Below are 26,202 nucleotides of genomic sequence, written 5' to 3'. Positions count from 1 at the left end.
AATTAATTCAAAGTTGTCAACTAAAAAAATAATTATAATTAATATGAGTTAATTAATAAAGTCTTGAAGCTACCTACATAGTAGTTAACACTGAATTTGTGTTTACGGTCAGAGACTTAAACTTTGTTGCAGCTTGCCTACCTAGCTAGTCACTAATAGGTAAAGACTGACAGCCAGCCTTTTGTTGTTGTCTTATTCAGATGGTTTCACTTTAATGAATTTCTCTATACATAGTATGGTAAGGGAAATTGAAGGTAATAAATGTAATAACTTTCCATGTTGAAAATTTGGCATAGCTGAGTTTACTGATTTTGAAAAGTTTTACTTATTGAGTTTAAGTTCATTTTCTTATAAGAGTAGAGTAGGAAGAAGGAATTCATGTTACAGTACCTACTGTTTTACGTGTTAACAAGGATAATGTGGCAGTGGTTTTGAACTGTAATTTAGTTTATTACTTTCCATTTGTCATTTCGATTTATTTTTGTATTCATTACTTTGTTTTCATTACTTGTATGTTCGTTTATTTTTATCTTATTTTAGTATTGTTTAGGCTGCCAAAATGTTTACTGAGATAATATTTGTTTAATGATGTTAAAAGTTATTTAAATGCAATGAACATATTAGTAAGAGTCATATTAGTGGTAATACTGTAGAAGAGTATAAAACTGGGTATATGGTAATGATGTGCCCGAAGCTGAATACTTTGTTCGGAAAGGAAATGACACATTCTGCAGAGCCCCTAAAAGGACATGGAGATGGAAAAATTGTGAGATGTGAGGAAAAATCATATTTCAATGTTATATTTCAAAGATAAGTGAAATCTGAGGTACTGCAATGTAATTGACTAGGGGCTTTTTAGGGGGCCCTTTAGAGGCTCCGTAGAATGTGTTACTCATTTTCCATGCCTTTCTGAATTCGGATTTAGGCTTTGGGCAAACGTTTGTTGTTCTTGTTACTCTGCAAAGAGGTGTACAATTATTAAAAAGAGAGAGTGCTCTGAATAAGCATTGATGTTAAGAGTGTCTTTGGTTTCTATGGAGATATTGGGGATTTTTGTTTGTTTATTTATTTATTTATTTATTTATTTATTTTTGTGGAAGGCTATAATGCAGTGATAGGATAGAAAAGTTATTTATTGATTTTGACATGGAGATTTTGTTGCAGATATATATTTAGATATATTAGGTGCTTTGATGAAAAGATCTGAAAAGTTTAAAAATATATTGTTCAATTTTTATTGTGTATACAAATATTAATGTTCTATTTCTGTAAACCTACCCCTCATATTTCACTTTCATAATTATCACATTAGTTTCCATGAACTCATTTAACTTCATATGTAGCATCAGGTTCCGGCTGAATTTAACTCATTCTTGGAGTTTTATATGAAAAAAAAAAAAATTATGATCTGTTAAGAGCTCTTTGGCCTGAAAACAAAGTGCTGTGTTTCGCACCAAATGAATAGAGGTCAAAACACAGCTATCACCATCCCCGCAGTCATATTTGGTGGTGGCAGTATTGGTTTCGTTTCTACAGAGCCCCTAAAGGGACATGGTGGTGGAAAAAAATTGGGATTGGAGGAAAAAAAATATTTTTTCAAAGCTTTTGCATTCTCTCGCAAAACTTTTCCGTTCCCTTGAAAAAACTTTGCATTCCCTCGCAAGACTTTTGCGTTCTCTCGCAAAAATATTTGCGTTCCTTGACAAAACTTTTGTGTTCTTTAGCCAAGATTTTTGCATTCCCTTACAAAACTTTTGCATTCTCTCTCAAAGATATTTGCATTCCCTCGCAAAACGTTTGCATTCTCTCGCAAAGATATTTGCGTTCCCTCGCAAAACTTTTGCGTTCTCTCGCAAAGCTATTTGCGTTCTTTTGTAAAACCTGTTGTGAGATCTGACAAACACTCCTGTTTAATTTGCGCCTGGCAGTGATTCAGACAGCTCATGTTCACAGTGGAGCAGTTCATTTTATTTTGAACTTGGACTCAAATATAAAGAAATGCTTTTTTAAATAGAGATCACTATTTTCCCACAATTCTGAAAATAAAACATTAGACAACAAAACAAAAAATGTAATTTACTTGAGGTTCTGTTAAGATGTTCTATTTAATGTTATAAATGAGTCTTTTTATAAATATCTAAAATGTTATAATTGAGTCTATATTTTAAAAAAACAATATTCATTTAAATGAATACATTTTAACAGTCTCTGGTCCCCACTGATGTAATCTTTATTTGAAGTGTTCATTAGTTTCAAATGTCATTTATTCATTTTGTTCGCAGCTGCCGCAACATCAGTGGTTATATCCGGATTTTAAACCTTTATCCCATCATTAGTATTTGATGTTTGACACACAGAAATAACACTGTGAGTTTGAAAACAATGTTTTTAAAGCTGTTTCAGACATAGCCTATAGCTTACCACTACTCATAGAATATAATTGTATGATATTATGACAAATATTTGAATTTTTTTAATTTAATGTATTTTGTTTTGTTTACATTCAAAATTTTAGAGAATGCAATCTTTCTTCATTCTGTAAATTAAATGCAAAACAGTTTTGTGGGAATACAAAAGTATATGTCAGATTTTTTTTTCTTTTGTCATTTGCTTCCAACATTAATTCTCTTGATTCTTACATGAATGATATCTGCTTTGTTACCCTCCAGTGGCCGTATTCACTACAATGCCATGTATGAGATGCTAACCCACATGTCTCCACCTCTTGGATTGGGAAAGAAGTGTCCTGCCAAAGTTGCCTACAAGGTAGAAAAGTTTTATCTTAACAAACGCAATACATTGTTTAATAGTTGTAGTTGCCGTGTGCTACTGAAATACAGAGGGGGGAAAAATCATTATGTTTAAGGATGCATATTTTAAAAAAAAGGTTATTACCCAAAATCTGAGCATTTTTGATCATTAATTTTTGCGTACATGCTGTGTTGCTATTGGCAGAGACTGGTGCTGATGAATATGCCAGTTGATGAGGACATGACGGTTCACTTCACATCCACTCTGATGTCTCTGATCCGTACTGCTCTGGAGATAAAAATTGCTAGAGGTCAGAACTGTGAATTTGTACTTTAAATGTATAGTATTCCAAAAAATGAAAATATTGTCATTATACTATATTGAGCATCTCAACCCATTCCCTAGATGTGCACAAATTCGGGCACGGGTAAGGACCCTGCTGTTTAAAGTCCATTTTGAGAAATACTTAAGATTTTTTACATATACCTATAACAATTAAGCTTTAAATTAATTATAAATATTAATTTATGTTATATTCATGTTACGGTCACCGTCATGTTCTGTTTTTTTTGGTTTGCTTTTTGTCACGTGTTCCTTTGTTCTGTTTCCCGCCACTTTCAGTCACCATGGACACTCATTGAACCACGCCCCCTTGTTAACCTGTTAAGCTTGTTTTTATCAGTGTATTTAAGTTCCTGTCTGTGTTCAGTTGTTGGTGGGGTCTCATTTGGTACTTGGATGTGTTGATGTATGCTCTGCTCTGGATTCTGTGTTTCTTCCTGTGGATTATCAAGTAAAGACTTATTATACATTACTCTTCCTCATCATGTGTTTGCTCTACCAGCATCCGTAACAGAAGACCCAAAACAGTTGCGGCGTGTATTGTCATCTTTGTTTGTTCCGTGTTTTTGGTGAGTTTGTTTTTTGTTTTTCCTGCACTATGGACTCCTTTTTTTTCTGTACAACTGCTTTGCCCTCGAGGCACACTTAGAGGATTTTATCCGTCTGGTACCATATACTACTTTCCCGGACAGCTGCCTCTGCAGCTTCCTAAATGCCAGCCTCAACACTGCCACCAAAGCACTGCTGTCCGGGGTAGGGCCTCGAGGGAGCTTCATGGAATACGTTGAGTGGGTGCTGGTGTCCTGTGATTCACCGCTCACAGTTAACATCATCGACGATGACACCAGCCCCACCAGCTACCCAGTGCCCAGCCAACAACACCCCGACTACGAGGATCGACAGCCCAAGCCCACCGCAGGCAATGAGAGCCACTCCGTACACGACGGAGTGGCTCTTGTGTGCACGACGTACACGCCAGTGCACACAAGAGCGACTGAGCTGAACATCGCCATGGAGCCTGAGCAATGCGTGCCCGACCAAGTGTGTAAGCCGGCTGCCACTGCCATTGCTGAGGGAGTCTTAGTGGAGTTCGACGGGATGGAAGGGAGCCCCGCCCAACCCCCCACCACTGAGAGTGAGTGTTCGGCCACCACACTGGAGAAATTTTTTTTTGATGTTGGAGAGGTTGTTTTGTTTCCCCCTCTGTTATCTCCTGAGTCTGTCTATGTTTCCATCTCCCCACGGGGTCCGTCCAGCCCTGAACAGTCCGTCTCCCCGCTGGTTCCATCCAGCCCTGAACTGTCCGTCTCCCCGCTGGTTCCGTCCAGCCTTGTGTTCCCTCCAAACCTCCCTCATCTACTACCTCTCCAGCACACCTTGGACTGTTTTTTGTTTTGGACCTTCCTCTGCTCCACAGTTTTTGCCCCAGTCCCCAGCTATTCCTGTTGTCCCATCATCGATGCCTCCCATCAGTCCCTCTGCGCCTCCTCTCAGTGGTGAGGCTACACCTCGGTCATCTCGTCACTGCTGTGAGAAGCCCTTGGCTCCGCCCTCTGCCTCTGCACGTTCCAGTCCTCCTCGATTTGACGTCCCAACTCCTGCGCCTACACTCCTTCCTCCCTCGATGCTGGCAGAGACCGTCAGACTTTCAGCCTCGCAGGACTCCCTCAGTACATCAGCTCCACCTGGCTCGGGCATCGCTATGCCACGGACTTACGGGCTGGTCGCTACACTCCGGCCCTCCACCCCTTCGTCTTCGGCTAGCTCCTCCCTCCCTCAGGCTCCACCTCTGCCCTTGGTCGCTCCTGCTCACCTTCAGCCCTCCGGATCTTAGTGTTACGGTCACCGTCATGTTCTGTTTGTTTTGGTTTGCTTTTTGTCACGTGTTCCTTTTGTTCTGTTTCCCGCCACATTCAGTCACCATGGACACTCACTGAACCATACCCCTTTGTTAACCTATTAAGCTTGTTTTTATCAGTGTATTTAAGTTCCTGTCTGTGTTCAGTTGTTGGTGGGGTCTCATTTGGTACTTGGATGTGTTGATGTATGCTCTGCTCTGGATTCTGTGTTTCTCCCTGTGGATTATCAAGTAAAGACTTATTATACGTTACTCTTCCCCATCGTGTGTTTGCTCTACCAGAATCCGTAACAATTCACTACTCTCTAGTGATGTGTGAAATATAATTAAATAATAATTAATAATTAAATTATATATATATATATATATATATATGTATATGTTGTTTTGTTTTTTTGTTTTTTCAAAACTTCTATCACATGTCATGTTGTGTATTGAGTTGGCTTGTTCTCTTTGTTTATGCTAAAGAAAATGTGACATATTTTCCTGTTATTGAAACTGTGAGCATCAATGCTCCCTTGTTTTCACAATGCATTGTTGGAATTTTTTTTTTTAAGGGTGTTAACTAGGGGTGGGAGAAAAAAAATCAATTATCCAATGCAGCGCAATTCTCTCTTCTACAATTCTGAATCTATTCTTACTGTAGTTTGCGCAATGGCACTATGTGTGCTTTAGAAACAGCTGTATTCTGCTTGCTTACAATTCTAGAAACACACACACGCACACAACACCCTCGACTACACCCTTGAACCTTCCATAGAATAATCTTCTATAAAGTTTGAAAAGGTTTAAATGAATTACAAGGGCATTTGTGGGCTTCGCTGCACAGGATATGCACTGTGAAAAACGTTTTGTTACACTAACTACATATGGTCTTGCTCACTGGTCTTTCAGTTTTGCCTTAAAAAATGCTCTACGAATCATTTATTCTGTTTGGAATGCATAACGTCTAAATATTCAATACACAAAGCTTACTTAAATACGCAAAGCTCACTGACCGATGACTGTTTTTAAATGCTCATGTGTTTTGTGAAGCTTGCATTAGTGAAAATGTGTCAATTGCATCTAACAGCAGTAATGCTGAGAAAGAAAAACTGGATAAATAAATGTAACATTTAACATTGGTAAACTAATTAATTACTAAGAAAAAATTGTAGATCAGAAATCATTTTGGAATTGGATCATGATTTCCAGAATCGGAATCGGATTGGATCATGAGGTGCCTAAAGATTCCCACCCCTAGTGCTAATAACGTTGCAATGCGCACTGGAAGGATTTTGTAATAGAGACTCCCTGATAAGTGCCCTCACCACTGAACTAGGGTGCTGAATGAGATGCATGCTATGATTTTCTTCTGTGAAACACAAGAGAGATTAATATTTGAAGAATATCCTGGCCACTCTTTTGCGTATAATTAAAAGTGAAATTGCTCCACAATCCATGGAGAATGAGAGAGATTGATAAACCAAGAAACAATCAAGGGTCAGAGCCAGGAGAGCAGGCAGACAGGCAAACAAAGTCTAGATGGGCAGGCTGAAGTCAGTGGCTAAAGTGAACCGACAAGGGCAGGACCTAAAGAAAAATAAAGTAAAGCTGACAGGAGAAGAGGCTGGATTTCTTGCAGATGACAAAGGCTGGGATAACAATCTGGCATAACACAGCTAATCGGAAGAGGAATAAGAGAGAAATACTCAGAAATCCCAGCACTACACAAATGACAGAAAGATTTAACTTATGAATTCATATATTTTATGAAAATACAGTGTATGCATCCCCTCATAGTGTTTCAATAATCTCTTATTTGAGATCATATGTTTCCTATCAGGGGGCGAGGACCGGCTACAGTTGGACATGGAATTGCAGAAGGAGATAAGTGTCATCTGGCCACACCTGTCCCAAAAGACTCTGGATCTGCTGGTACCCATCAACAAAGGTAAGACTCAGATGCAATGTGAAATAATAATAGCAGTTGTACTGTTGTAGCCACTACCTACAACCTAAAAGGCATAGATGGCACATCAGGCTGCTGTCCCCCTGTCCTGGACTCTTTCCAGAGATGCAGCATAACTTTCGAGAACCCGGGAGCATAATACTAATGGGATCTCTTAAACAAAAGTACCTGCAAATCATCAATACAATTCACAGAAACTAGCATCAGTAGCTACACAGTCTTCAAGGAGAGTGTGCAAACTAACCGACTTCAGAGGGTCAAGAGGAGAGGATACAAAGCTAGAGCATGGATAGAGTCAGACGTGCATCCAAGCGTTCCTAAATAAATCACAGAAACAACTTGGACCAAGTAACAGCCCGGGGCTTCATTTTTCAAAGAGCACCAAGACATGGAATATTATTACTTGTAGCATATCACCTTATCACCCTATAGCCCAAGACTGGTTGCCCACTGAAGCTAAGCAGGGTTGAGCCTGGTCAGTACCTGGATGGGAGACCTCCTGGGAAAACTAGGTTGCTGCTGGAAGAGGTGTTAGTGAGGCCAGCAGGGGGGTGCTCACCCTGTGGTCTGTGTGGGTCATAACCAAAGTCCCTTTAAGACAAGTCATTTCACTCGGCAGCCATCTTTGAAACGCCTCTCGGGCATTCAAGTGCAGCTCCTGTCTCTTTGAATGGGGAAATATCAAATTCTCTAAAGCTGTTTGCCAAGCTTTCGATTAAATTTCATATTTGAAATCACCAATGAAATCTGACAACAACTGTCTCATAAATTTTGTTTCTAGATGCTCGAATCATGACAAAAAACAGTATTTTTCAGGCTGGATCCAGCTAATGCGCATGCGCAGTCCTAAATGCGCATCTCTTGTGCCTCATTTTGGAGGCGCGCGTCTGACTGTTTCTATAGAAACCGGAGCTTCTAACAGCCGCTGCAGTGACGCTTATTTAGAAGGCGGGACTTATTCTGCCATATTGCGCGTTGCACTTTTTCCCATTCAAAACAATACGAGTGACGCGTCTTCTGTTATTCTATAGTCTTTGGTCATAACTCCCCAGTATAGCACCGTCCTTCAGATGAGACATTAAACCGAGGTCCTGACTCTCTGTGGTCATTAAAAATCCCATGGCACTTCTCATGAAGAGAAGGGGTGTAACCCCGGTGTCCTGGCCAAATTCCTTCCTTTGGCCCTTACCAATCATGGCCTCCTAATAATCCCCATCCATTGAATTGGCTCATTGGATCACTCTCTCTCCTCTCCACATATAGCTGGTGTGTGGTGAGCGCACTGGTGCCATTGTACTGGCTGCCGTCGCATCATCCAAGTGGATGCTGCACACTGGTGGTGGTTGAGGAGAGACCCCAGATCCGATTGTAAATCGCTTTGGGTGTACAGTAGTATATGTGACCCGTCACGAAAACCAGGGACACAAGTCGGCAGCACAACTCTTGAGCAAAATGAGAAAGAAGCATTTTTTTTTCAAAATTGGTGATTTTCGTTTTTTTGCAGAATCTGTTAGTTGAGATCATGAAGAAGCCTTTCCGTGTTTGAGATAGCAGTATTGGTATATTTAAAAGCGTACATTTTGAGGTTGAAATCGGCTTGTTTTTCGGAGATTCTAGCACGCAGTAGGGGCGTGTCATTGTCTGTGTGTATTTCCATACTGGGAAGCGTGGCTACTTACTATGCAGCACTCTGGCCGGCTCTAGCTGATATCAAAATTCAATGAAGAACCGTGGCCGTTACACCGAAAATGTTTTGAAGTACTTCTTCAACAAGCCGGATGCTTATGAACAAGCGCTCACTGATTCTGAAGACGATCTGAGCGACGATGAAAGCGGCATAATAAGACATTACCTCTCTGGAGTCGGGTAACGCGCCGGCGCATTTTGCAGGATTTTTTTTCACATTGCAGCAAAACAGACTTAAAATACTCCGTCATTTTTTGTCATAGAGACATAAGTAATATATTGAAACTATAGAATGTCTTCTTTTATTTGTGTACACTCAGAGTAAAAACAAAATGTTGTGCTTTTTGAAAAATAAAGAAAACTAACATGATGCGTGATCTCTCATCTCCCTCTGAACAAAGTCCAATCTGATAGTTCTCAGAAAATGAACTGTAACTTAGTGAATACTAATCATAAAAAAATTATACTTATGTCTGAAAAAACGTTGAAATGTCAAGTTTTAAAACGTGTAAGTCAAATCGAAAACAAACCTTCTGTGTTTATGTAATCTGTATGAAAAGAGAGCCATGTCAGAAGTCCGTGATTCAGCTCATTATCCGCTAATGCGGCCACGCCCACGGAGCCAGCGCTATTCAGACGCAAATTCAGTCAATACATGCATTCATCGTCTCAATAATGATTTTATTGTCTTGAAAAGTGTTTTGAATAGCCATAGTTAGCGATCTCTGGCCTCTGTTAGTCCAGTTATTTCCTGGATTGCCTATTCTTCTTTAACAGGCTTCTCAGGTGAGAACATTTCATTTCATGATTATAGTGACCAAAATGATCACGGTTATCACAGAATCCTGTTCAAAAAGTCAATTAACCAAGTTTTATGTGGAAAACCAGCAAATAAAAAATAAAATTAGCATCAATATGTACTTTTTCTTTACATAAACATTAAAATAATAACATTAAAAATTATGGGCAGATTTTAAAGGAGTGTCTTGCAACATGTTATCTACAATGCACAAGTTCAAATAGAGTTTTGACAAAAACGTCACATATTTCAGTCTCTAAATCATTTTTATAAAAGTCAAAAAAGATAAATTACTGACATTTACAATGCACATTAACCTTTATTATTAATAGTATGCGGTCCATGCAGCTTTACAGGGGGTATGGCTTATCTAAATGAGATGTAAATGAGCCCTATTGTGACTCCCAGCAGGTGAGAACAGGCGAGAACTGCAACTTTAGAGGCGTTTTTCTCCCTATAGAGCTTTCTTGAGTAGGCACCTTCAAATGGCCACAACTTCTCCAAATATTATCAGATTTCCATGTGTCACACATCGTTGGAAAGCTTGGAGACTGCACTGTCAGAATCTGTGAATAACTCAAAATGCCCCAGAACCGACTTGTGTCCCTACTTTCCGTGACTGGTCACATATATGGAAGTGCTATATAAATGCCTCATTCATTCATTCATTCATTCATTCATGTAAAGACTCTAGAAGGGGTACCATAGTGTTGGGCGCTTCCTGAAGAGGGAGACAGATCAAACACAGAGTATAATTGATGATCTGACATGTCCAGAGTTCTATACTTGGTCATTAACCTTTACCTGGTACTCTCGAGATCTTACCCATCTTGGACAGTGTAGCTGTGCTATATGACAGAGCATTGCTTCCTAATATCCAGTTTTTGAAACCTTGGAGTCAGAGTCTTGATACTTGCTTTATTTGCCAGCTGCCATGATTTATGTGCCTTCTGATGTGCCAGCATTCTGTTTAGTTTTTAAAATGGCTGAACAATTTATGCCTGTCTGCATTTGTGCCCAGAAACAAATTATTACTAAACTAAGAGCACATATACTTCCATATAGAAGAATTACATGGCACTTTTCCATTTTAAACAGTGTGATAAGCATCAAAGCGGCTTATCTGTTAAAAGGTCGATTTGATTGATGTAAATTAATCTGTTGTACTTCCATAATGACAATCTAGTGGTGTGTGTGTGTGTGTGTGTGTGTGTGTGTGTGTGTGTGTGTATCTTCAGACACAGACATGACAGTTGGAAAGATTTATGCTTCTATGATGATCATGGATTACTTTAAGCAGAGCAAAGCTAAGAAGCTGAGGCAACAGGTGGAGGCCCAGGTATGCTGACGTGACTGCATTATTATTTTTTGCAGGGTTCACATTTAGACAAATTTGTATTACTCATTATATCATGCTTTATTCTTTTGGTAAGCTTTTAATAAGGCTTGGGATGACAAAGGTCAAGAAGATACATTTTAATGATTGTTAGGATACTTTTTTTTTTTTTCTAAAAATAATTTGATGTTTTGTATAGTCTGTGTGTATGTGAAGGCTTTTCATAATTTCACAATAATGTTTTGCTTTTCTACAGAGAATTGCCGCCCTGCCCCTGATCTCTCACAGCGCAGGATCAGCCCTGTAAGTTTTGTTGTCTTCAAAGAAGGGACATGTTTAAAATAACATACAATTGAACCGTATCAGTGTATACTCTAATGGATGTTTGATTTTAATTGAATATTGTACAATACAATCATATGTGCTAAATCATTGTTGCATAAAAATAGCATGTTATACAGTTAATACTGTTATGTGTACTGCATAATGAATTACATTATGGGTCTTTAAGTTTTCAAGCTATAAACTCACAGTATTGTGTATGTATTAAAGATGTGGTTCTGTGTTCTAGGACCAGTGGAGGTTTTGTGGCTTTAAGCCCAATATCACCACAGGAGCTGTTATTGCAGCCTATGACCCATCGTACAGACAGCAGTGAAGACTACGATGCCTCTCAGGTACCCCCCAAAAAAAGGTCTTATTCTTTGATATAGTTGGCAGGGATACATTCTGTGTTTACTCAACTTTTACAACTTCTAAAAAGTAAATTACTGAACAATGAGTGAATGACTAATAAACTGAAAAGATGTGTTGACTGCATCTGTGATGCTGATTCACAGGTTGATGAATCAGGGTTGAATGGCATGTGGGGGGAAGATCGCCCACCTGAACATGCATTCAGAACCAGACACAAGAGCTACAAAGCTGCAGGTTGGTTATCGCATTTCCCTTGTAGAGTGAGAAGACACTGCATAACTCCAGAATATACAAATACACCAGCCAACGCTTGACCAATGAGTCACTATGCAAGTCACAAGAGCCTATAAAATGCATGCTTGTACGTCAAGCACTGTAGGTGAATAAAAGTTCTGAAAGTACATTTTCTCACACATTAATGAGAATACATGCAGTATAAGATATGAAATCCCATGTGAATAACCAGAATTCAAAAATGCTTGCCTTAAGTCTCATTGAGTGCTGTAGTTAACCTGTGTTGACTATGTGATATAACATCTATTTCACAATTTACAGTGTCCCACTCAGACCAGACACAGTACATGGAAAAGGTGCGGGGACGGCCAAAAGAACAACGGTTCTTACTGTCCCCAGATAACTCGAACTCAAAATCCCGTTCCCGCTCTCCCAGTGAGGAGCGCATACATGGGGTCACCAGACAGGTAAACAAACAGCTCAAAACTTCTATTTGTAAAGGTTATTTCGCTCACAGTTTCACTGTATCTTTAATGTCCACCTGAAGGACCTTGTTAACCTTTACGACGACGTAAACCCAGCAACCTGGAAACAAGAATACAAGGAGAACCTGTGATTTTTGAGAATGTGGTAATCAACATTATGCAACAAATGCTGTCCCCTGCTGGACAGTTAAAATTAAGAGAAAGCTGGTAGATGTGTTTGAAATGTGTTAGTTGGTTTCTATCAGAGTTAGAGTCAAGATCTGGCTTACCAAGAGAGATCCAGATCAAAACTAGTTGATTTTTAATAACTGAAACGCTGACATGTGGACTGGGGAAGAGATAAGCTGCATAGAACAGGCATCTATGTTAATGGGGGAAAAAATAAAAATAAAAAAATTGACAATTTGACGGACTTCATCATTCTGTGAACAAGACCCCCAACCTCACTCATGCTCTTGTGAATAAATGGGAGCACGTGGCTAAATTCTTGTTCAAAAGCCTTCCTAAAGGAGTGGAAGTTGTTATACTGTAGCAGCAATGTCTTGTTGCTTTGCCTCTGAAATTATATATACAACAAGACACAAGAGTGTCAATGAGATCAGGCACTGATGTTGGGTATTGGAGCTTCAGTAGGGGTTCAGGCCTGTTCTGGCCAGTGATGTTCTTCCCCGAGTCAGTAAATTAATTATAATTAATTGTTTTATTGTTTTCCATAAATCACATTAAATTTGGCTGAAACTGAACTTTTATGGAACTCATTTGAATTAAGTTACTCAAAATGATAAGAAGAAAACCCTGTTATCTTGAAAATATGCAAACCAGGGCTGTCAGTTGAATACGCATTTAAATAATGATTATGTTGTTGTACTTAACAGATTAAGTTTCAAGAAAATGAAACAATAGGCCTTTGTGTAATTATTAGGTACATCGGTTTGAGTGGACGAGACTGATAATAACGCATAGTATACAGCAGCACTGTTGCTGTATACTCTCTCTCTCTCTCTCTCTCTCTCTCTCTCTCTCTCTCACACACACACACACACACACACACACACACACACACACACACAAATCTGATTCTGTCACTTAATAATTACAGTGCTCAGCGTAAATGAGTACACCCCCTTTGAAAAGTAACATTTTAAACAATATCTCAATGAACACAAAACCAATTTCCAAAACGTTGACAAGACTAAGTTTTATATAACATCTGTTTAACTTATAACATGAAAGTAAGGTTAATAATATAACTTAGAGAACAAAATTTTCAGTTTTATTCAAAAATGAGTACACCCCACTGAAAGTCTCTGAAGCAAAGCTAAATTTTAGACTACAAATGTTAAATTTAACAAGAATTCAACCACAGGTGAGTCTAATTATTCATTACACTGGTGTCCAGCAGACAGATGACTATAAAAGGGTGTTAAAACCCCTTCCCATTTCATGCTGTCAGCAATGGCACCACATGGAAGAGAAATGTCCTGAGAAAGAAAATAACTTCTGTATACCAGAAAGGTGAAGGCTACAAGAAGATCAGCAAAGCTTTGCTTATCAGTCAGAATACTGTAGCAAAAGTGGTACAAAAATTTTAAAAATATGGAACTGCAACCATCTCACAGAGACGTCCAGGTCGTCCACGGAAGTTAACACCTCGACAGGAGCATCTTCTGATGAGAAAGGTTGAAGAAAATCGGCATGCAAGTTCACTGCAGTTATCTAAAGAAGTTGAAAGCTGACTATTTCCCCTGACACAATACAGCGTACACTGCAGAGGAATGGCATGCATGGGTGCCGTCCTCCTAAAGCCCAGGCACAAAAAAGCCCACCTAGAGTTTGCCAGGGCCCATGCTGACAAAGATGAAGACTACTGGGACTCTATACTCTGGAGTGATGAGACCAAGATAAATGTTTTTGGAACTGATGGCTTCAAAACTGTATGGCGTCGCAAAGGTGAGGAATACAAAGAAAATTGCATGGTGCCTACAGTGAAACATGGTGGTGGCGGTGTCCTTATGTGGGGCTGCATGAGTGCTGCTGGTGTCAGGGAGCTGCATTTCATTGATGGCATCATGAATTCACAGATGTACTGCTCTATACTGAAAGAGAAAATGCTACCATCACTCCGTTCCCTCGTTCGTCGTGCACTTTTCAAAAATGACGATGATCCTAAACACACATTAAAGGCCACTGTTGGATTTCTGAAGAAGAACAAGGTGAAAGTGATTCAGTGGCTCCTGATCTGAACCCAATCGAACACCTATGGGGAATTATGAAGAGACAAGTTGAGCATTACTCTTCATCCAGCATCCAGTCTCTAAAAGAGGTCATTCTTGAAGAATGGAAAAAGATAGATGTTGCAAAATGTCACCAACTTGTTCATTCCATGCCTAGAAGACTTGGTGCTGTCATTAAAAATCATGGAGGCCATACAAACTACTAGATGTAGTAGTTTTTGTTGTGGGGTGTACTCATTTTTGCATCACCCTTATTTGAGTAAAACTGAAAACTGTGTAATCTAAGTTATATTATTAACCTTACTTTCATGTTATAAGTTAAACAGATGTTATGTTAAACTTAGTCTTGTCAACATTTTGGAAATTGTTTTTGTGTTCATTGAGATATTGTTTAAAATGTGACTTTTCAAAGGGGGTGTACTCATTTATGCTGAGCACTGTATATGTATTTATTGAGAATTATAATAATCCAATAATAAAACAGTTTGCCTTACACTTATGTAAGTGAATGACAGTATTTCATGGATGATATTTTACTGTTGATATTCAAAAATGAAACCTCACTACTGAAATTAACGGACCAAATGATGTTTAGCTTTAAATGTAGTGCACAGACTTGTCTGACAGTTTGGTTTAGGGTAAAGAAGGGAGTATAAATTAAGCAAAAGAAATATAGAACCAGCTGTTTTTGCAACTTTTAGTTTCAAGATGCTTAATATTAAATATATAAATTGCATGTAGCTATTTCTGTTTTGGTTTTGTCAGAGACCATAGGCCAAGCTCAAGATCCAAGTTGAGAAACTGAGCAATAGCTATGTTTCCATCCAAAGTTGTGGATTTAACTTATGTGCAAAACTGGAATATTGCATAAAACATTTGGGAATAAAGCACAGTTTCCATGCTGTGTTTAAGAGAACGAAATCGTCACTTCCTAGGAAATTGGCAGAAAATGTATAGGTTTTTTTTTTTTTGTGCAAATTTTTAGAATCCATTCAGCATTTTATGCGATATCCCACAATTCACATAAAAATAGGTGGATGGAAACGTAATTAATGAGAATCAGTTTCAGAGAAATACATTTTTTGGAACATGGTAGCAGATCAATCAGAAGAACTCTAGCTTAGACCATCTAGAAATCTACCATCTTAACGGATTAGTTCACTTTCAAATGAAAATTAGCCCAAGATTTAATCACCCTCAAGCCATGCTAGGTGTATATGACTTTCTTCTTTCTGATGAACACAATCTGAGAAATATTAATAAATATCTTGACGCATCCGACCTTTAAAATGGCAGTGAGCGAGGATCAACAAATATGAGCTGAAAAAAAGTGTCTCCATCCACATCAATCCATCATAAACATATTTCACACAGCTTCCACCAGACCGCCTTCCGTATTCTATCTATGAAGAAAGTGTAAAACTCTCGCAGTTCAAAAAAGCTTGCGCTACGACCAACGCCTTCCTTATTCAACTTACGGAAAAAGCTTAACTGACGCGACGCCAGAATATATATATATATATATATATATATGTAAGAAGCTAGATATTTTACTTCATAACTTGTTAAATATGGATATAATGTTTTTTACACAAACACATCGCTTCACTTCAGAAGGCCTTTATTAACCCCCCGGAGCCATGTGGAATATGTTTATGATGGATGGATGTGGATGGAGACACTTTCTTCAGCTCATACTTGTTGATCCTCGCTCACTGCCATTATAAAGGTCGGATGCGTCAGGATATTTATTAATATTTTTCCGATTGTGTTCATCAGAAAGAAAAAAGTCATACACACCTAGGATGGCTTGAGGGTGAGTAAAGCTTGGGGTAATTTTCATTTGAAAGTGAACTAATCCTTTAAGTTTGATTGTTCATTTACAATATCTTAACTTATTATCTTAACATAAATTGGATTATAATCCTTAATACTTGACATCTGATTTCTCTTTAGGGAAACAGCTCAGAGAGCCCCGTTCCCTCCACCTCAGAGTCCAGCACGCCGAGTGGTAAACGTCGCCTGTCCCAGACCTCCACCTGCTCCCGCCCTCACATCTCCTACTCACCCTTAGTGTGCCATACGCAGCCTTCATCACAGGCTGATGATGACGACGATGACCCAACTGTCCAGCAGATGTTAGGATGCTGTAGTACTGCTTTATGGGATGACGGCGCTGAAGATCAGGAAGCGAGGGTGAGACAACAGGAAAGCACCCATTTCGAAGTGGGTGAATATCTGAGTTCATCTGCCCGCCGCTATCCTTCTGAATCCTTCCTTGCCCTACAAGAGGAAGAACACAGCCCCGATTCTTCCACCGCTATGGAAACTCTCACCTTTGAGGCAGCGGTGGCCACCAGCCTGGGCCGAGCAAACACGGTCAGCGCCTCGATGCGCACAAGGTCAAGGATAGGCTGGCAGGTGCCCAACGGACACTTCCGGAAGAGATTGGCACAAAGCGTATCTCTCGCCGGCGGTGAAACTCTCAGCGATGCAGACGACGACAAATACTAGATCAGTTAGTAGAACAGAGACACAATAGGACAAATGCAGATTTCAAGGAGAACACTGAGGTGGATGCTGATCGTCACAATATTCAAGCAGTGTTTTATAGATATACAAATTAAATGTGTTCAATGAAATGAGGAATAGAATTTATATTCTCTAATTTCTCATCAGATAATGAGTTTGAAAAACAACCCATGCATTTACATTTGAGGCCCAATTCAGGTATTAAGCGCTTTATTTACAGTTGGGGATAGTGAGTTGATGGTTTAAAATGCTTCAACGTTTCTCTCATTTAATGTCTTTTTTTTTTCTACAAAATTCAGATTGTTTCTAATTCATCTCTGTGCCACATTATCGAAATTTCTTAATATTGCAGATACTTTGTTTGAAGTTTACATTCAATTTCTAAATTGAATAGGCCAGTACAACTAAATGCAACATGACTTCCAAAGTTCAGTTCATTAAATGAAGTACTCCCTTTAATGAAACAATGTCAAAAATAAATTAAAAAAAAAAATGTTTCTATAAAATATTGTTAAAACGAAACCACAAAAAGATTTTACAGCTGAGGCTTTAATTATTAAATGTTAAAATTTAGTTTAGCAGAATGTCTTGTAAAGGGGTTTACGATTATAAATTATAAGAAATGGGAAAGGTATCAAAGTTAAATCTGATGTCACAATCAATTCAGGAAATGTTTTTAAAAACAAAAGATTTCTTCTCTGAAAATATGTAATATTTAATCTTTCTTTAAGGCTTCTTGGAATTTGGATTTTTGTTACTGAATTTGAATGGATAAGCATCCTGAAAACTTTATGTTTAAACTAATAAAATGTTGTCTTTTTACCCTGTTTTTGTTTTCTGCTGTTTTTGATTCTTGCTCTATTTTACCTTTAGAACAAATCATAAATTACCAATCTAGCAGATGACAAATTGTCACTGGTATGTCATCAAATATTTCATAAGTTTTAACAACTTTCTTTCATATAATATATATATATATATATATATATATATATATATAATTTCTGTATGAATTTATTTTTCAACAACTTGCAAACCTAATTTTGTTGTGTATGTCTTGATGGGGATACTATATTTGCACAGTTTAGAGAGCAAAGAAGACTTGCACAAGCCAATGATGAGCTAACATCTGGCAACTGATGATTTTGTGCAACTTTTTTCTTCAGAGAGTTCAATTAATGTGCCCCTATATGCTATTCTAAAGGTTCCTAATTTTTGTCTCTTAAAATAGGTTTACATGCATGTAAGATATAAAAAAAAAAAAATAATAATAATAACTCATATATTGTGGCATTAGCTCTTTTCTCATAGTCAGAGGTGGGTAGTAACGAAGTACATTTACTTCGTTACATTTACTTGAGTAGTTTTTTGGAAAATTTGTACTTTTTAGAGTAGATTAAAATGTGGGTACTTTTACTTTAACTTGAGTAAATTTGTAATGAAAAATCTGTACTTTTACTTCGCTACAATGGGGGTCCGTGTACGTTTTGATAGTTTGTTTTCCAATTTGAAATGAAATACGCAGAAACGAGAAAACTGTCGTTTCCCGTTTTTTTCGTTTGTTAAAAAAACCGGAAAAACGAGATTTTGACTCGATTTTCGTTTTTTTTCGGGTCACGGATAGAAAACGGAAACACGACTTCAAAACTCGTTTTCCACGTGGGCGGTCATTACACGCCCCTTTCAGCCGATTGGTCAATCAAATCTGAGCCAGTGACGTCATCTTCAGTTCGTTCAACAAAATAATAGTCCTCAGTAGATGTCATAAATCGGCTTTCTTCTGTGCAACCTAACGCGTATTTCACAGAAATATGTTTGCACAGATAAAAAAAAGTTTAAAAAACCTACAGTAAATTTAATTAAGTCTGTTTTTAAGCTGTCATTGTGTTTTTAAAATGTAAAATGTAAATGCCTCTACATCTGTTACCAAGCGCATGACATCCTTTGGGCTACTACCACCGATCAATAGGCTATACATAATGATAGACTATTCTCTATTATAGATAAGTGGCTACTGCACTCATTTTTTTCTTTTTTCTTATTTTAATGTTTTGTTTACATTTTATACATTTAAATTCAATCAGTTAGTAGACGTATTCCTTGCAGTAGACTATGCAGTCATATTAGAAAATAGGCTATCCACTAGGTGGCAACACCTAATAACGGTATCACCATCGGGGGGCTTTTTAGTTTCCCTTAGCTTATAAATGGCCATACAGATTTTATCTCTTAAATTAAACACTTTTATGAACACAGTGAACATTATTATGTCACAGTTTACTTGCTATCCTCACCTTTTCTGTCTTTCCTTCGCTTTTGAATGAATTAGCTATAAATGGCCCTGAACATTTTACTTTCAATTTCGATTTAACGGCAGTTGGCGATTCTGCGTCAATTGCTTTAGTGGACAACAGCAAAACAAAAACTCTCGTATATTAAACATAGACGTTTTATTATCTTTGTAATTATTTTATTATCTTTTATCATCTTTGTAATTATTTTATTTTGTAAATATTCGTGGCTTAAACAGCGGGAAAATTTACTGTATGCAGTTCTGTGGATGTTTTGAAAAACTTAAACTAAACGAAAATTATTGTTGCTTTGTCAATATAATTTCTGTTTTTTCCCCCTGACTTTTTAACTGATGTGATCATCGTTTCATTAATTAAATTAGAATTAAACGAAATTTGATAAATGTCTGTGAATCATTAAAAAATCCCAGGGGTTTAGTTTTAGCCTACATGAACAAATAGCAGAATAAACAACAGAACATGAGGATTCATCATCATCACGCACCTGCAGCGCTTCTGTGAATGGAGAACAAAGGATTCAATTATATAAAAGGAATAAATAGCCTATGTCTATGCGCGAAATTTATTTCACTTAAGTAATTAACATATTACCAAAATGAAAGGGGAAAAATGCGACAATATGAGTGTAGGTTCATTTTTGAGAAGTTCACAGAAAGGAAACCGAGACGGCAGAAAAGTTCTTTGTTTATTTTAAGAGCGATGTTTAGTTTTTATTGTGAGTGTACAAAAATAATAGGCCTATTTAACCCTTCACAGATTCGAATGGTGTTACATATATTTGACCATAAATGTCTGAGTATTTTAAGTTGTTTCCGCTTTTAGGATAAGAAAATTCAAGTGAACGCGTCGGCGCCTCAAGCACACACAACATCAGTTTTAGTAACTTGACATCACAGCCTGTTAACTGTCAAAATAACATACATTCAACCAAATATATAAAAAGTAGTCTGTGTAGGCTACAATAAAAGCGTTTAAATAATAAAAATAGTTTAGCCTCCAAATCGTGAATATTGAAACATTTGGATTTGTGTCAAATTAGAAAGTAGTTAACGCCGGTTTCTGTTTCAATTCAGCTTTAAATTAATTCGTTTTGGCTTAACATTTATATATTATTTTTGTCATAACTAAAATAGCTATGTAGCTGTAATTTTGATCTTTAATGTTTGATCTTTACATATTCCCTCAATCTTTTAACCAAAGGGTTATTAACATTAGCCTATATTCAGCAGGCAATGTTAGGCTATATAAAATAAATAAATAAATAAAGAGAGATGAGCTATTATTCGTTTTTCAAAATTGCTTACACTACTTATTTATTGTGATTTATTCTATTTATTCAAAATAGAATAAAATAAAAACTAGTTTTTTTTTTTTTTTTTTTTTTAAATCTGTGCTTTTCATCCGCTCCTCTGTGTGGGTAGTGCAGTTTCACTATGCATATTAAACTACAAACAGCATTACAACAGTCTGTGTGCTGATTAACATTTCTGAAATAAATATTTCTGTGAAATACGCGTTAGGTTGCACAGAAGAAAGCCGATTTATGACATCTACTGAGGACTATTATTTTGTTGAACGAACTGAAGATGACGTCACTGGCTCAGATTTGATTGACCAATCGGCTGAAAGGGGCGTGTAATGACCGCCCACATGTGGAAAACGAGTTTTGAAGTCGTGTTTCCGTTTTCTATCCGTGACCCGAAAACACGAAAATCGAGTCAAAATCTCGTTTTTCCGTTTTTTTAACAAACGAAAAAACGGGAAACGACCGTTTTCTCGTTTTTGCATATTTCATTTCAAATTGGAAAACAAACTATCAAAACGTACACGGACCAATGGGCAACGTTCATCTCGTTACTTTATTTTAATTCAATACTGTAAATGTTAAGAAATGCGTAGTTTATTCCATGCGCGCTGTCTCTTTTTTTCATGAACGATGCCCCATTTACAAATGAATCACTCTTTTGAGTCGATTCTGTTCAAAGACTTGATCAAACAAGTTGGTAAAGCTGTCTAAATTGATTCGCGAATCAGTTTGAATGATTTCAGTTCCTGCACGCGCTGAATCGTTTGAAGCGGTTTCTCACTCGGAGCGGATGAAGTGGCAGTGGACCTACAGTCAATTAAAAGCAAATCTGCAAATGCATACAGTTGTTTGCCAGCGATGAAGATCTTTATTAGTTGAGCTGCGTATGCTGTCTGTGAACAATTCCACAGGTAACGTTAGGCCTATCGATTTCATTTGATTTTACTTCATGATACAGCCGAGCCAATAGCCGACATTTTACAACCAAACAGATTATTACGTCACTATAACAAAAGTATGTAGTATTTCTTTACCGTTTTTATGGGCATATATCTTAATTTATACATTAATTTATACATAAACTATTTCGCAATGGCGGCGCCAGCGACCTGTTCGTCTTGAAAATGAACGCTTTGCGTTGACACAGTTGAAATATACATTTGATTACATTTTGGAGAACAGACCGAAGAAGATCCGTCAATGTGTATTTGATCATTGTTTGTGTCAAGTTCAGATATGAGCGCGAGCACATGTAAATAGTTTTCTCTCTTCTTTAAAATGTAACGTTAGCTATATACGTTATTAATATAGTAACGATACATTCGGGTTACAGATGCTAGAAATAATGCTTGTCTCTTCTATGTTTGTTTGTTGCAAAGATATCCAATTATGATAATACATTAAATATCTATTTAAATATTAAACATTAAATAATAACATGCTATTGTGTGTGTGTGTATATATATATATATATATATATATATATATATATATATATATATATATATAATAAAAGTAACTAGTAACGAGCTACTTGAGTAAAATTTTTATTGGATACTTTTTTACTCTTACTCAAGTAACTATTAGGATTATTACTTTCACTTTTACTTTGAGTAAATATTTCTATAAGTACTTGTACTTTTACTTGAGTAGAGTTTTTGGATACTCTACCCACCTCTGCTCACAGTGTCTGAAACAGTTCGATCAAGGATTTGGTCTCTCTTAGCCCCTCCTTTCCGAGAGCCTACTCTGCTCTGATTAGTCAGATGGCCCAGTCTGTTGTGATTGGTCAACCGCTTAAAGCATGTGTCAGAAACCAAACACCCATTACCATATCTGAATTTCAGCTCCTGAGCTTTCTCAACACTTGATATACACGAACAGTAATGATAGAGTCATTGTTTGCAGGCAGCCACGGAAGACCATGGGCTGGCATTATGCAAATTTGTTACAAACCTACATAGGTTCAAGCAGGAAATAAGACTGGAATTATGACTCATTTTAGGCAGTTCAGTTCACTTCTTTTTTCTTTTTCTTTTTCTTTTTTGGTAGACAGTAACTCTATTTATCATGTGCTTTGAGCTTTGAAACTTTGCAGACCTTTTACATTACATGAGAGGTAATATCTGAAAAAGCATAATAGGGGCACTTTAAATGTTAATGTTATATTTTGGTAGCATTTTACACATGAGATAAAATTTGTATAAAATATGCACATAATAATTTAATCTTGATCACAGGTCCATGAATCGTTAAATCGTAGTTGTATCGCGACGTTAAAAAAAAAGTGATGCATTGTCTGATAATGCAAATATGTCACGTTTAATATCTAATTTAAAAATCTAGAATTTAACACAAAACATTACATACAACAACAAAAAAAAAAAAAATGTAAAGGATTAGTTCACTTTCAAATGAAAATTTCCTGATAATTTAATCACCCCCATGTCATCCAAGATGTTCATGTTTTTCTTTCTTTCTTCAGTTGAAAAGAAATTAAGGTTTTTGATGAAAACATTCCAGGATTTTTCTCCATAAAGTGGACTTCAATGGAGCCCAAACAGTTGAAGGTCAAAATTACAGCTTCAGTTGCAGCTCGTCACGATCCCAGATGAGAAATAAGGGTCTTATCTAGAGAAACCATCGCTCATTTTCTAAAAAAGTAAATAAATAATATATGTTTTAACAATAAATGCTCATCTTGAACTAGCTCTCTTCTTCTTCTCTATTAGAATCCCGGCAGTGTAGATGCTGCTAAGTGTATTACTGCCCTCCACAGGTCAAAGTTTGAACTAAATTGTCATACAATGTGCTAGTGCAAGTATATATATAACAATTAGAAGAAGAGAGCTAGTTCAAGATGAGCATTTATTGTTAAAACATATATTATTTATTTATTTTTATTTATTTATTTTTTTAGAAAATGAGTGATGGTTTCTCTATAAGACCCTTATTTCTCATCTGGGATTGTGTAGAACGCTTTGAAGCTGCACTGAAACTGTAATTTTGACCTTCAACCATTTGGGCTCCATTGAAGTCCACTATATGGAGAAAAATCCTGGAATGTTTTCATCAAAAACTTTTTAATTGTCTTAGCCAGTCATGCGGTCATAGCTAATAGTAAATTAATCTTTCCATGCAGTGGTGCAAGCAGGATTGTATGGGTCCCAGTGAGCGATGTCCCAAGTTTACAAGAACAAGGGTAAATATATGAAAATAACTGTAGTTTTGATTTTACACTCATGACCAAACATGGTACTCTCATAAACGTAAAATGTAAAAGTTCAATGTCTTTGTGCCTCATTAAAAGATTATATCCCAGATATATCATGTTTTTATTTATTCTAAAATCTTATTGCTAAATTAATAGATAAATTAATGGTACTAACCCAATTTTACCATCAAGAACTGGCAACCACCTCCTTTCATTGTGTGTAGATTGTGCAGGGAAACATTACTAACACTATTTCTATGTCAACCCTCTTACAATGCAAGTAAATCCCTTGCATATGCAACCAAATTTTATGCTAAGCTACTAAAAAAATGTCTTTAATCAGCCAGTGGTTACTTTAACATCCACTTTAACACAGAATAGATACTGCTGAATTCAATTCAAATATTCAAATATAACATCAGCTTTCATCATTTAACAATGTGCTAAACTTTTAACTCTTACACTAGCTTTACTTCCTGTCTTCTGATTCATTTAATTGATTTTTGAAGGCAGCATAGATGTATCCTTCAGTGCCTATGATATCCCACAATCCTGTGCAGTCCACTTCATGACAGTTGAGCTAAAACATAAATATGGTCAGTCTGTTGACATGGTGGTCATGGTGGTCAGTCTCTGACTTCAACATTGTATAATATATATATATAAAACTTCTAGGACAATGTCCTACTATGAGATCCACAATGAGCAGGAAATAGTAAGTGCTCCTCAGAGATAAAGATGACACCCCGGAGCCATGTGGATATCAAAATCTCCTCCTCTCTGCTATTATAAAGCTTGGAAGAGCCAGGACATTATTTAATATAACTCCAATTGTATTCATCTGAAAGAAGAAAGTCATATACACCTAGGATGGCTTGAGGGTGAGTAATCATGGGGGAATTTTCATTTTTGGGTGAACTAACCCTTTAAGGCGTGATTTCCCCTTGACTTAAGGGTGTTGCATATAGGCCCAGTTTCACAGACAGTGCTTAGATTAAGCCAGGATTAGGCCTTAGTTCAATTAGGACATTTAAGTGGAATTCACTATCAGAAAAAAAGGTACGGCGCTGTCACTGGGGCAGTACCCTAAGGTACAAAAGTGAAAAGGTACATCTTTGTACCTTACTTTCCCCTAAATGGTGCATATTAGTACCTTAAAGGTACATATTCTTTAAAAGTGCATATTTGTACCTATATTAGTACTGTAAAAGTACATATTAGTTAATTTTTACCTTTGTATCTTAGGGTACTGCCCCAGTGACAAGCACCGTACCTTTTTTTCTGACAGTTTGTGTCTTTAAAAAAAAAAAACATTAATGTGCATCTTGCAAAAAAACAATGGCAGTGACATACTTTAAGATATGCCAGTGCAAGTTTCTTTCAGTTAAGGCAGCTCAAACATGCATTTTAGTCTGGGACTAGGCGAACCGGGGGATAAAGTCTTTGATATAATCCCTTAAGCCGCGCACACACTTAACGATTGTAAGGCCGATTATGAATGTAAATTGATACTTATGACTGATCGCGCTCAAACGCGTCCAGTCACAGCCAGTTGCGTTCAGTCCGCGATTACAGTCGGTGTTCAAATTACATGTGTGAGTATATAAATCAGCTCCAGTCGAAGGAAACAATCGGTATGTGTGTTCAGTTCAGTCTTAGAATGTTTCAGCTAATCATTAGGTGTGTCCCCGGCTATAAACAGTTCTCGAAGGGAAACTGCTAAGTGTTTCATGACAATGACCCAGGTTTTGCTGTTATAAAATTCTATTGTTGCCATGGATATGTTATTTGTTAATACAGATAAGTATGCTGTAATTTGATCAACATTGATAAACATTTTATTTTAAGCGTTTATTCACATTTATGTGAATAAACACTTAAAATAAAATGTTTATCATATTAGGGCCCAGTTTCACAGACAAGGCTTAGCCAGGGTTAGGCCTTAGTTCAATTAGGATATTTAAGTATCTTTTATAAACATACACTTGAGAAAAAAGAAAGAAAAAAAAAACATTACAGGTGTGCATCTTGAGACAAAACAATAGCAGTGACATATTTTAAGATATGTCCATACAAGTTGCTTTCAGTTAAAACAGCTCAAACATGCATTTTAGTCTAGGACTATCTTAAGCCTTGTCTGTGAAACCGGGGGAAAGTGGCTGATCATGTCTCGTTAGAAGACTTGGATTGAACCTGCTTGCTCTGTGTAAGGTTGCTCTATACAACTGGGCACAGGCATCTTTCTACTCCAGAAAACAAATGAAAGCATGCAAAACTATGGAGGCATAGCCTATTTTGTTGTTGTTGTTGTTGTTGTTGTTGTTGTTAGTAGTTGCATAAGTAAACTTCTGACAAAGTGGTCACTGTACACGCAAGCATTTTCCGACTCGAATCCTCCCGACTGCAGACGCAGGTGTACAAGCCACTTTTTCCTGTGTTTTTCAGTTAATTTCTTGCATTTTTCCC

At 37.2% G+C, this 26,202-nt stretch overlaps 1 protein-coding gene across 2 annotated transcripts in view; it reads left to right on the top strand.

The window, feature by feature from the left end:
- cacna1eb (calcium channel, voltage-dependent, R type, alpha 1E subunit b) overlaps positions 1-17,731 on the top strand; it is a 100,691-nt gene extending 82,960 nt beyond the window's left edge. For both annotated transcript variants that reach the window (XM_048163299.1, XM_048163298.1), the window contains 9 exons: positions 2,670-2,766; positions 2,956-3,061; positions 6,777-6,884; positions 10,626-10,726; positions 10,980-11,026; positions 11,295-11,400; positions 11,563-11,653; positions 11,975-12,120; positions 16,329-17,731. In XM_048163299.1, coding sequence (XP_048019256.1) covers positions 2,670-2,766; positions 2,956-3,061; positions 6,777-6,884; positions 10,626-10,726; positions 10,980-11,026; positions 11,295-11,400; positions 11,563-11,653; positions 11,975-12,120; positions 16,329-16,886 — 1,360 coding nt within the window. In that variant the 3' untranslated portion in view covers positions 16,887-17,731. The remainder of the gene's footprint in view (positions 1-2,669; positions 2,767-2,955; positions 3,062-6,776; positions 6,885-10,625; positions 10,727-10,979; positions 11,027-11,294; positions 11,401-11,562; positions 11,654-11,974; positions 12,121-16,328) is intronic.
- Positions 17,732-26,202: the final 8,471 nt, after the last annotated feature.

This window comes from Megalobrama amblycephala, linkage group LG17 (genome assembly GCF_018812025.1).
Source record: "Megalobrama amblycephala isolate DHTTF-2021 linkage group LG17, ASM1881202v1, whole genome shotgun sequence".
Taxonomy (NCBI): domain Eukaryota; kingdom Metazoa; phylum Chordata; class Actinopteri; order Cypriniformes; family Xenocyprididae; genus Megalobrama; species Megalobrama amblycephala.
The sequence above is the reverse complement of the archived record's forward strand: the minus strand, read 5'-3'. Positions and strand labels throughout refer to the sequence as shown.